General features: G+C 46.8%; 1 protein-coding gene across 3 annotated transcripts; it reads left to right on the forward strand.

The window, feature by feature from the left end:
* The first annotated feature begins 4,018 nt into the window (after nucleotides 1-4,018).
* On the forward strand, nucleotides 4,019-11,652 carry S1PR1 (sphingosine-1-phosphate receptor 1). 3 transcript variants are annotated; one of them, XM_053249745.1, is made up of 2 exons: nucleotides 4,019-4,472; nucleotides 8,432-11,652. In XM_053249745.1, the coding sequence occupies exon 2, from the start codon at nucleotides 8,576-8,578 to the stop codon at nucleotides 9,713-9,715; it is 1,140 nt and encodes a 379-aa protein (XP_053105720.1). In that variant the 5' UTR covers nucleotides 4,019-4,472; nucleotides 8,432-8,575; the 3' UTR covers nucleotides 9,716-11,652. The 3 variants fall into 3 exon arrangements, with proteins under 3 accessions (XP_053105720.1, XP_053105722.1, XP_053105721.1); XM_053249747.1 differs by lacking the exon at nucleotides 4,019-4,472 and adding an exon at nucleotides 4,501-4,790; XM_053249746.1 differs by lacking the exon at nucleotides 4,019-4,472 and adding an exon at nucleotides 4,797-5,018.
* The last annotated feature ends 1,069 nt before the right edge of the window (nucleotides 11,653-12,721 follow it).

The following is a 12,721-nucleotide window of genomic DNA, read 5'->3' on the forward strand; positions in this document are numbered from 1 at the left end:
TGTAGCTTACCATTGATTCCTCTACAGACAGGAAGGATATGAGGCTTTTTGATCATTTGTCACAATATCAAGGTTCCTTGGTCTGCTGTGCATCTCTTTGCTCTGTCTCCTGACTCGAGGTTGTGATGCCTGGCCTGTTCTTGCCTGCTTGTTCCTTTTGACTTCTGACTTGGCTTGACCCCTGGCTTCTGGTTGGACCCTGATGTGATGGATTCTTAGTTCTGACCCCTTGTTCAGTCTGATCATTGCCTCCTGGGTCCTGGCATACATTCTTGACAGATGTATACAGCTGTCCCCTGGCATGTACTTGGATTCTGACTTATGCCTCAACCCTCCAGATGTGCCTTATCAGCTCAACTCTCCTAGTTCCAGACTTTTTGTCCTGGTATCTGGACTCCTGCTTGTATGGCCCAACTGGCCTGACGGCATAGTTCAACGACAAAGAGGCAGATTCTTCAAATGTCAAAAGCAACTTCAGCAAGTCAGTTTCTGCTGCTGCCATCAGCCTGTAGTTCAGGCAAATGCTGAGGTAGCATGGTATACTTCAGTCAAGGACTCATCTTGGGGCGAAGGAAGTGTCTCCAATATAATGCTCTTATACAAATTTATGATGCCATGGCTGCATCCATTAAAAGAACTACAATTCCCAAAATCCACCATGCTGCCTGTGGTCCTAAGGTCCTAAAGTTTTCTTTACAGAGAAAAAATTGACATTTTAGTACAGAAGCCATGGCAAGAGACAAGCAGCCAGGTGGCTGCCTCCAGCCTGCATAAGAATATTGTGTGGCTGTCCTTGGGTCCAGATAAGGGCCTTGGGGAGAGGGCAGGGAAAAGCAGGAGAAGGGATGGGGATGTGGAGGTGGGGTGGGGGGAGTTCCGACAGGCATGTTGGTACTCTGATAGAATTCCAAAATGACAGGAGGGACTCTAGGCATTCTGACTATGGAATTCCCTCCTGCCATTGTGGAATTCCTTCCAGAAGTGTCTCTGACATAGGGCACATCAGACCATCTTGGCTGTTGGACTTGGCTGATTGCACAGCCCTGCTAAATTGAGCTTTGGTCTGATCCAGCAGGGTTCTTGTTATGTTCTTCCCTCCCACCAGGTGAGTCCTAATAAGACCACCATCATGACTTGCTTGGGCCATATCTTCAGCCTGAGGTGGCAGTAGAGGAGTAGTGGCCACATCAGCCTGCTGCTGCAAGAGCCAGAATGCTACAGTGGCTTCCTCTTACACTGCCGCCTCATCGTGAAGAGGAGAGGTGGGCTGCCCCCAGTGACCAGTCTGCCTCCATTCTCTGCTTTTCCCTGCCTCCTCCAGCTTGTGGAGCGGGGGTGGGGGGCAGGGCAGTGCCAAAGTCAGCAAACCTCCCCAGCATTAACCAAGCTGGAGGGGAAGCAGGAGGGATGCTGTGCATGGTCCAGTTGTAGATTGTAGCCCCAGCCCCACACATGTTCTGGCTGCTATGGAAGCATGTCGCTGTCGCTGTCTGCATACCTCCAAATGGGGGAGGGGGAGAAGAAGCAACCCAGCACCTGTAACAGGAAGGGAGACAGTCCATGGTTGGCCCTCAGCTCAGGATTTAGTTTGGGTGGGAATGATGCTGCACAAAGCTCTGGAGACACATTGCTTGCGTGGCGCAGAAGCATCATGGCACAACGTCTTTCTCCAGTGCAGCAACCAGGATGTGGAGGCAAACCAGAAAGTAACTTCTGAATGGGTGTGAGGTCAAGCTAACTTTGGCAGGAGCGAAGGGCTCGCCGAAGCATGCTTCCTTCCCCACATAAAACCAGTCCCTCTGTTATAGGCGGGCGTGGAAGGGAAGCATCCCCCTCTTGCCATCAGTCAGGATGGGACGCCACAGGCATTGTTGCAGTTCAATTATGGGGCATGACCTGGCATGGAGAAACAAGCAGGCTTCACCCACTCCTGGTTTTGTCTGACTGGCACCTAGAATAGAGCTTAGAGCCGAGCACACCTCGACCACGTGTCCCAGTAAAGTCACGTGCAGTGCCCCAGCAAGAAGCGCACAGGGCCTCTTTCCCTCACTTGCCGTATGTAGGCACTACAGATGCAAGGAAAAGGACTCAGCCATTGACCATGTATGAACCTGCGTGCTCCCAAATGTGTGAACGGTCCAGCAGCACTTCACTCTCTCGCACCACTGTACAACGCTGCAGAATAGAAGCACAGACACTGTCCCTTTGAATGTGCCAACCTGCAAGGTTGCACAACATCTTCCCTGTAAGGAGCACTTGCTGAAGATTACTGAACACATTCATTTCCTGTTACTAACCTGTTAACCACCTCGTCTCACACAGTTAGGGTGGTAAATCAGGAAAAGATGTCTCTATTTGCTATGCATGTACGACCCTGGTATTTTTCACACCCTTGCAATGTAAGTTTGTGGGTGAAGTGAGGAGTGTGATCTACATGTGTGATCATGAGGACAGGGCAGGGGCCAGGAGATAAGTGTTATTCTAGAATAATTATTCAGACTGTCTCTCTGTGGTTTAAGCTGCAGCCAATATCAAATGTAATTTTAAAAGATAGTATTGTAAACCTAGAAACACATGATTAGAGACTCCTTTCATAAAACATGTAGTACTTGTAGAGAATTGCATGGATGGGAGGAGAGCTGGTCTTGTGGTAGCAAGCATGACCCTTAGCTAAGTAGGGTCTGCCCTGGTTGCATATGAAAGGGAGACTAGAAGTGCGAGCACTAGATATTCCCCTCAAGGGATGGGGCTGCTCTGGGAAGAGCATCTAGGTTCCAAGTTCCCTCCCTGGCATCTCCAAGATAGGGCTGAGAGAGATTCCCGCCTGCAACCTTGGAGAAGCCGCTGCCAGTCTGTGTAGACAATACTGAGCTAGATGGACCAATGGTCTGACTCCGTATATGGCAGCGTTTTATGTTCCTATGCAATTCTCCAAATGTATGAAGCTGCCATATACTGAGCCAGACCAAACCATTGATCCACAGTCTAGCTCAGTATATTTCAATTAAGCCAGCTTGCATAATCATCTGCCAGTGGAAAAACTGCTGAGTAATAAAGCACGGATGGGCCAGTGCTTCCTCTTCCTTGTATATAGGCTAGCCAACATCTAAATCAGCTTGTTCTCTTCTGCTTTCAGTAGCAATTTGGTCTTTAGATATTATGGTCCCCATGCTCTGAAAAGCATCATCCATAGATTTCTGCAGATCAAATTGCTGTTAAAAGCATAGGAGAGCAGGCCTGCTTATATGTCATTACTTATATGTTGCTCTGCCTTCAGCTGAAGGCATGTGCAATAATCCATCAGGATAGCATCTGAATCTTAACCCCTTGAATAATTTGCAAAGTCTCTGAAATGAAGCATGGGTCCATATTACTTTATCCACCCCCACCCCCACAGTTAAACAACGCTCAGTCTGTGTGTGTGTGTGAGTGTGTGTATTGTGGACAGGAGCTGTGGTGGAGAATTCTGTTTGTATGGATTTTGACTTAGCTACATGGTCGGTTAAAATTTTCTACACAGCAAGTATCTCATTCTTTGCGTATGAAATGACTGGCTTTCTCTTTCCCAATACAAGATGTTCAGTGGGATTGCCAACTGACTAGGCCCAAAACGGACTCATCTTGCTCCTGTGTCCTTAAAACCAGTCTGACCAGCAGGAATTAGCAGGTGGAGCTTTTCTGGGCTTGGAGATAAGCTTATCAGCGGCAAATAGCTGCAGATCAAAGTGCTTCTAAAAGCACAGGAGCAGCGACCAACCAAGAAGCTGGCAACCCTGTCCGAGAAGCGACTCTCTTGAGGTGTCTCCCCGGCCATGGGCTCTCCGCAAATGAGGCCAGCAGCCCGTAGTTCGCTGCCCCACTTCAGGCGCCCTCCTCCTCTTCCATCTGTGGGGTGTCGTGACTGCAGACCAGCCCGTGCCACCCCCCAGCGCTCTGCCCCCACCCCCTTCACGTGCGCCCAGCCCCTCTCGCATAAAGTGCCCCGCGCCAGCTGCCGCTCACAGTACAGACACAACTTTTGGTCTGCGGCCGAGCGGCGGCGGCGGAGGAAACAGGTGTTAACCCCTCCGCAGCTGCCACGCCCGGGCAAAAGCTGCCGTCTCGCCCAGGAATGAAGGGGAGTGACACCACGGGCACGCACGGTTGCGCCCGACAAGTGTCGCGTCTCCTGGCTGCCAGCAGCTCCCGTAGGGGGTTTCTTTTCCACCCAGGCATGCGCCCCTTGCCCTTGTGGTCGTCAGGGCGGCGGCTGCAGCTCCTCAAGAGTTAAACGGAGCACCGTCTTCCAAGTGGGCTCTGCTGAGAGGGGGAAACAGAGAGCCTCCGGCGGGGAGGAGGCCACTTTGCTCCCTCTTAAAGGAGCTACGGGGGCTGCCGCCTGGCTTTGTTTTGCAAGTGGCCGGGCGCGATGGGACGCGCGGAGAATGCAGCCCGCCCCGGAGAGTTCGCCGCCCGCGTCCTGCCTGAGCGAGGTAAGAGCCGGGACGGGGGCTTGAGAAGCTTCGAGCAAGAGGCTTGGCTGAGGGGGCTGTTGTAGGGTAAGCCGGCCAGGGAGGCTCCGACTCGCACCCTGTAGCTTTGGGTGGACGCGGAACTTCTGTGCTGGACGGCGCGCCCCTCCTCAACACGCGAAGGACGCCGGTGGCAAACACGTGTTTGCGAGCGCGCCTGTCCTCGAGGTGTGCCTGGCTGCCCCTGCGTGAGAATTGGAAGTGGTGCCCAGGAGGGCGTGTGTTGTGTTCATGGCGTGCCCTTGGAAGTGGCTGGCTGGGGCGGAAAACGTCGAGAGGGTGCGTGGTGACTTGGTCTTTGGCTATGGCTTTTGAGAGGAGTGCCTCTCTCTCTCTCTCTGTGAGGCGGGTAACTAGCTGGCAAAGAGAACCTCCTCGGGTCCCAGCGGCAACTGTTGGGAAACGGCAGAAAGTTGCTCGGGAGTTCGGGACGAGAGCGAGTGTTGATCTGTAGCATCCAACTCCCTTGGAGTGCTGCTGTTGCACAAAATGCCGTCTCGGTACTTGGTGAGTAGCAGCAGCCGAATGAGTGGACGATCTCCTCGTCCTCCTCCTCCTCGGTGCGTCTGGACGGATATGCTAGACCGGGTTGACTCCTGAAGACTCCTTCACGCGTGCAAATCATTGCCTGCATACTGTGTCAGCAAACGGCGAGGAACTGCATGTATGAACTCCATTGCTTGGACTTGGAGATCAACTCGGAGAGCTATGATGGCATGAGCTCCCTTAGCTGCCGCCGATGCAGACCCCGGGGCGGGGGAGGGGGGCGGCGGAAAGAGATGCCCGCGATTATTGACATACATTGAACTATATCGAAGCTAATGAGGGCAGAGGAGCAGTCCGGGTAATAGCAATGCGGAACGCATGTGGTGGGTGGGCAACATGAATATACAAATGCACAGTGAGTTTGATGGTGGCTTGACTTGCTGCTGGCCTTGAGTGCTGCTGGCAAACATCTAGAACCCAAATGTTCTCAAAGTGTACAGAGCTAGCGACAACTTTGTGCTTCATGCATCAGAGGTCTATGTGATTACGAAGTTTGCCTGATCTACTTGGTTTTCTCCAAGTTGGTGTTAGTGGTGGAGTCAAAAAAGAAAGCAGCGACCTGGTGATTCAACAGCACTGATTTGGTGACTTGCTGCTGCTAGTGTGCTGTACAGAACAGGATGGCTCCTCCTCCTCTTCTTCTTTTTAAAATCTATTTTAAAAACAAATTGCACCTTTTTGTCTAAGGGAGTTAGAGGTAAGGCATAGGTTGTGAACGGACCTTGACAGAAAGGGTCTAATGTTGCCATACAACATTGCTTGGAGGATCAAGGGATGGGAGCTTTGTTTTCCAGCTTGTGGTTTAAAACATTGCCACGTATGAGGACAGAAGGAATTTCACTTGGTCACTATTGACTGATGAGCTTGGGTCCCCACCAGTGCCCTTGCTTGTAGTATGTGCGAACGGCTTGCTTGAGTCCTTTTGCTATTGATGCCTTGCACAAGTCTGTCCTGATCTTCTTGCTTCACAGTATGGGCTAATCTGTTAAAAGGGTTTGGTTCTGGACAATTCTGTCTTGGTCTTCCGGATCTGGGCTCCTTCAGCAATGTCATGTCTAAGATTATATTCCCATTGGTAGTCCTTGCAGATGTTCAGTGAATGCATGGAGAGGGGAAATCTGGGTCGGTTCTGCTTCCCCCACTCCCAGTCTCTATACATTTGAACGAAAAGTTTGGACAGAGTCAACAAATGTACAAGCCCTACAAACATAGACTCTCTTCCTATGACCTCGAATCCTGCAAAAAAGTTTTTTTTTTAAAAAAGGCTACTTGGTCACAAGTACAACTTAAATTCTGTTCAGAATGTCAGTGGAATGCATGAACAGCAGGTGTGATTCTGATTTTCCCCTTCCCACTGCATTAACTGGACATCGGCTTAGGGCTTATGCAAGATCCTGATTCTTGCACTTCTCATATTTCTGCTTTTGAAACATGGTTACAAATGTGTTCAAGTTTCAGTGACCTAATACCTGTGTAGTGGTGTCGGACCCAGAAGTGGGGGACTGGCTTTCTTCCAAGCATTGCGTCCATTTTAATGAAGGGGCACCTAGTCCTTTAAACATTTCCCATACCATTTATAATTGATGGGCCATGTGTGCAAGCATGTCAGGTACACTCTTGTATATTTTGTATTATTTATTATTATTTATTTGTTTGTTCGATTTTTATACTGCCCTTCCGAAATGGCTCAATTAAAAACAGAAATCATTAAAAACAATTAAAACAGAAATACAAATATAAACACCAATTTAAAAACATCTTAAAAACAATTAAACTATCAGAACAATTAAAACCCTGTATGAGAGTATATGAAGTCAGTTGTGAGTTGGTTATGGAACTCACTGGGTTCCTTGGGCAAGTCAGTCAAGTTTCAGCCACCCCTTGTGCATGAGGCTAAAATGCACCTTTGGGATCCTTGATTGAAGGGCATGGTGCAAATGTAATAGACTTTCCTTTTCTTGAGATATTTCGAGGAAGCCAAAGCTTGGCTTCCTCTGTCAAGCAAGTTGATCACATTGAAGAGTACAGTGCCCTGAGTGACTAATAATTCGTATTAGTCTGTCGAGTGTGATAGTGCTTCACATCAAGGATGTTGATGCAGTCCTTAACAATAACCCTGTAAGGAAGGTGTGTAGTATTGTCCCTGTATTGCAGCTGACTGAGGCTGAGAGGGAGCTACGTGCCCTAAAACGACCTAGGAAGTTCATGAGAGGAAGGATGGGAACCAGGGAGCACCTAAGCAGTAGCCCGTCTCTTAGCTACTACACCACATCAGCTCACAAGAGGGTCTTTGCTGTTCATCTTCTGCCAGTGGATGAGCTAGCTTTTACAGATGACTTTCCCTCAGCAATCAATACCCTGGACTCTCACCTCCAAATTGTGGGCAAGACTGCTGTCAGTCATCTGAGCAGTTATTCCATACCTCCTGCCACTTAAAAATGCTTGGCGTTCTCTTTAAAAATCTAGCTGCTACTTCTAGTTTTACTTAGACTTTCACTGACACAGATTTTGCTTAAATTCATGTTAGGGATGGAGGGCAACATTTTTGTTTTTCAGTTATATCCCTCCTTGGAGATTGTTCAGGCTCTCATTAATGACGGTAAATCATGAGGTCTTTCCCACAAAGTGATTCTCATGCAAATTTATCTCTCTTGCATATGTAGTGCGTGCAACACAAGTTGTCTTCCTTTCACAGTCTGAGCTATCTGAACTGCAGTAGTTTCTTTTAAGAATTGGAGATGATTTGGGCTATAAAATGAACTTAAGGCTCCCTAATCACTTATTTGTGCCATTCTGAATTTAAAGCAGAGTTGTGTCTGTAGCCCTTCTTGGTTCTGCTATTCAGTGAAATCGGGAAACTTCTAATTGTTTCAGTTTCACAGTCTTGAGTGAGGTTTTAATCAAGGACAAAGTGTTAATTGCTCTCCTACAACTTGATTGCAACCTGGTTCCCATCAAGGTAATTGATGCATCTTGTAAAGGGGAGAACTACTTCCTAGGCTTCATGGTTATAAGTTTTAAAGGTGATATCTTCCAAAGGCTGTGAGGTTAGATTAGGGTTAGTTTGGCTTGTAGCATCCATTATGCCTTTCTTTCTCCTATTCTAGTGTTGGGACATAGCTCTTAATGTAACATAGGTGGCACTGTTTCCATTCTCATATCTGTTGTAGCTCAATGGGGTCCCTCTAACAAATCAAAGCTGAGTGATATACCAACAGCATTTGCATTGCTAGTGTATAAATTGCATAATTCTGATGACAGCAAGCTTATAGGACTTGGCATTTAGACTTCAGAATGTAGACAGTTGACCTGCAATAAGTTAAAATTCTTGCTTTTAAACTAACTCTGATTTGCCTGTGTCTTCTCTTCTTAAGGAATGTGGTTTCTGAGGCTACCCAGAAGGCACTAGACGTTGGAGCCACAGACGTTTGGATACTGCAAGCAGGGCAGCTGGTGACATTCTTGCTCTACATCACCTCTTGGCAGCTCTTCGAAGACCTGCAATCCAGGCTGAAACCATGGGCTCTACCAACAGCCCGCACAAGAAGGTCTTTAATGACATGGTCAGTGACTACGGCAACTATGATGTAATTGTCAAGCATTACAACTACACGGGGAAGCTAAATGACAAAGACACTGGGATCAAAGCCTCTTCAGTAGTCTTCATCATCATTTGCTGCTTCATCATCCTAGAGAACATATTTGTCCTGCTAACCATCTGGAAAACAAAGAAGTTCCACAGACCCATGTACTATTTCATTGGGAACCTGGCTCTCTCGGATTTGCTTGCTGGGGTGGCTTACATTGCCAACATCTTGTTGTCTGGCCACAAGACCTACACCCTCACCCCTGTTCAGTGGTTTCTCCGGGAAGGGAGCATGTTTGTGGCATTGTCTGCTTCGGTGTTCAGCCTCTTGGCCATTGCCATTGAGAGATATATCACTATGCTGAAGATGAAACTCCACAATGGCAGCAACAGTTTTCGTTCTTTTCTGCTGATTAGTGCCTGCTGGGTCATCTCTGTGATGTTGGGGGGTCTCCCTATTATGGGGTGGAACTGCATAAATATCCTGGAGAATTGTTCCACTGTGTTGCCCCTCTACCATAAGCATTATATCCTGTTCTGCACCACAGTGTTTACTGGCCTCTTGTTGGCCATAGTGGCCCTCTACTGCAGAATCTACATCTTGGTAAGGACAAGGAGCCGAAGGCTGACCTTTCGGAAGAATGTTGCCAAAGCTACCAGGAGCTCAGAGAAGTCTCTGGCTTTGCTAAAGACAGTGATCATTGTTTTAAGCGTGTTCATTGTCTGCTGGTCTCCTTTGTTCATCCTTCTCTTGCTGGATGTGAGGTGTGCAGTCAAGGCATGCCCAATCCTCCTCCAAACTGAATATTTCATAGTACTGGCAGTCCTCAATTCTGCTACAAACCCCATCATCTATACGCTAACCAACAAGGAGATGCGGAGGGCCTTTGTCAAGATTATGAGTTGCTGTAAGTGTCCCCCAACGGACTCTGGGGCCAAAGTCAAGAGGCCCATCATTGGAGGGATAGAATTCAGCCGAAGTAGGTCTGACAATTCCTCTCATCCACAGAAAGATGAGGGTGACCCTCCAGAGACTCTGATGTCTTCGGGTAATGTCACCTCATCCTCTTAGGAGCTTTCAGAAAGAGGAGGCATGAGCCCCTTCAAGTCTGAAGCATGGGGACGGCTCTGCTTGCTCGTCTCTAGCCAGAAACAGAAGGGCTACGGGAGAAGGTCTAGGTCGAAAGGGGGAAGTGAGGTGCCTACTAGGGTGCAGTTGATAACTGCATGGGACAGTTTGTGTGCTTTGAGAATATTTTCTCCCTGGAAGCTTGTTGGGTTTTGTCTTCACATTGAGCAAGCTTAGGATTGTCTTGAGAACTCAGTAACTGGCAGATGGAAACCAACACCCGTTGAATGAAAAGTGTGAGTAGGGGAAGAGAGGAGGTATCTTCAAGTATTTTTTTCCTCCAAGATGATTGTGAACTTCAATGATCCGTGAAATAAATGGTGGTGAAATAAACATATTGAATTATGTGTGTCCCCCCTTACCTCACAGAAAGGGATGCAAATGTGCTAGTGTATTCTGGGATATATAAAGAGAACTTGAGGCTTTTGTGTCAAAATTCACCAAGGCGCAAATGACACTTTGGAGCATAACTTTTTCTGTTGAAAGTCAACCTAGAATTGGACACCAACAACTTCAGGAGGCGGATTGAGGGTCACAGTATCACACTTAACTGAATCGGAGTTTAATGGGACTGTAGTTGAGTAGGTGGGATGTCTGGAGCTGCAGCAGAAGTGTCATTTGAACCTTGACATGGAACTGATTTGATAAACATGCTAAATTCAAGGTGTGTTTGTCACTGTCAGAAGCACCTCTGTATAAAAAGTGCTGTACAAGGATATTTATCTCATCAGTCTTCACAATAATCCTATGATATAGTTTTAGGCCAAGAGGTGGTGCCTCCAACACTTGGCAGTAGGCCTTCATGGTTGAACAAAAGCAGGACTTTAGGCCTTTCTGCAGCCTAAGCCAGTCCTATGTGTTCTACTATGCTGCATTCCATAATTTGTTCAAGTTTAATTCCTCAAAGCCTGTAAGAAATTTTCTCTGTGTGTGTTGAATGTAAGTTGTTACAGCAACTGTCTGTGCATATGTGTGTGTATATATCTCTTTTCTAACCTGAGTTACAGGTTGAATGTGTAGATGTTAACAAGGATAGTGGCTGTGCTGTGGCTGTAGCAGTATTCTTCAGCCTCCTCAGACCCTGGAACTCCCCTTAAATCCCAACATATGTTAAATATGATAAATAAATAAATAACCTGCAGTGTGGGACCCAGCTGAAATGTTCTGCATATGTCTGCCTTGCTGGACTAGGACCGGGGAGACCTGAGTTCAAATCCCCATTCAGCCATGAAACTAGCTGGGTGACTCTGGGCCAGTCACATTCCCTCAGCCTAACCTACTTCACAGGGTTGTTGTGAAGAGAAACCTAAGTATGTAGTACACCGCTCTGGGCTCCTTGGAGGAAGAGCAGGATATAAAATGTAAAAAAAAAATAAATCTAGTCATGACTAGATGCAAAGGAAGACAGTCGGGCTCTTGAACTTCTAGCAGTTGTGAAGGAGAGAGAATTACTGCAGGTGCAGCCTGCTGTGAAAGGGTGAGAGGAAACTGTACCTACACAAACACTAAAGGCCTAGGAGCCCTTGTTCTCCTTTGCTTCTGACAAGGTCTCTTCCTCCATTTCTATTTGTTTCCTTTATATTCTTTTTAAAGCTAAAGAAAATGGGGGTGGTATCCACCTGGATCCTGTCCTCCCCCACTTGAAGACTAGTGATTTAAAGCAGTACTGTGGTAGCAATGTGCAGGATAGCGGAAACCAACTGAGTAATGTATAAATATAATTGAATTTAAGTGGTTTTTATACGATTCTTGTACTTATTTAGTATTTCCAGTGCAATTCATTTTTAAAAAATAGTATTTAAAATGATTTCTGACTTTGGTTGTACAATTTTAAATTTATTGACCTCTAAACATTAATAAACGGTGGTTTTTGTACATGTCCTGCTGTGACTGTCTCCTCTTCACCATCACATTTTATCCCTGTATATTGTATGACTGACTGCTTGGAGAAGTCTGTGGAAACATTCTCATTATTTCCATGGCCAGTGGATAGGTCAAAATCTTCCATATCTGATGATGAGGGGAACAAATCCACAGAGATTTCTTCATTTATGTGATCGATAAATCTTTATTACGGTCATGGACCAGCATAAAGTATAGGACATAAGGGGCATAAAAATACACACAAAACATGTGATAAGAAGGTAATAGGCATAACATTTATGCCTTATATATACCTTCCTATCATGTATGCTTTTTGTGTATTTTTATTTCCCTTAACGTCCTATACTTTATGCTGGTCCATGACCATAATAAAGACTGATTGATTTATGTGATCATGCAAAGCTCCATAGTTCTACAACAAGCACTTGGCAATAATGTCTACCTTCAGCCACCTTTTCAGCAAGGAAACATTCAAATAGCAGCAGAGTGGCAATTAGATGTTGACTGTAACATAAAGTTTATAAGTAGTGTTAGGGTCAAAACCATATCTGTCAGGCCATTGTCTTGCACCCATCATATGTAAAGCAGGAGATGGGAAGGGGATTAAAATAAAATCAAAGCCCCCCAAAAGGGGTGGGCAAAGGGCTAACCTTCCCCATAACTCCTTGGCCAACTGCTGTTTTCCTAGCCATGCTGATGGTATTGGAGCTTGGCTAATGGGGAAAGTAATCTTGTGGGGGGTGGAATGCAGGGGTGGTGAACAGGTTCAGCACAGCTACCTACAGTACCCAGGTTGTGTGTTAAATGGGGTGACTTAAAGACATTGGTTTGCCTCTAGCGCATGTGGTTTGGTCCTTGGGGTATGTCTATTTTTTCAAGTTCTGGCAGAAGGAGCAGCTGAGCCATCTCCTTTCTCTGGTAGAGTTTGGTAGGGTTGTCAAGTTGCAGCCTAAATATCACTCCCTTTACCTTGCATGTACAACAGGCAAGGATGATACTGCCCTCTCAGTGCTCGGCCTCCCTCCCACATCTACTCAAGCAAGACTTCAGTTGTTCATCACAGAA

Source organism: Hemicordylus capensis, chromosome 4, assembly GCF_027244095.1.
Source record: "Hemicordylus capensis ecotype Gifberg chromosome 4, rHemCap1.1.pri, whole genome shotgun sequence".
In the NCBI taxonomy this organism is placed as follows: domain Eukaryota; kingdom Metazoa; phylum Chordata; class Lepidosauria; order Squamata; family Cordylidae; genus Hemicordylus; species Hemicordylus capensis.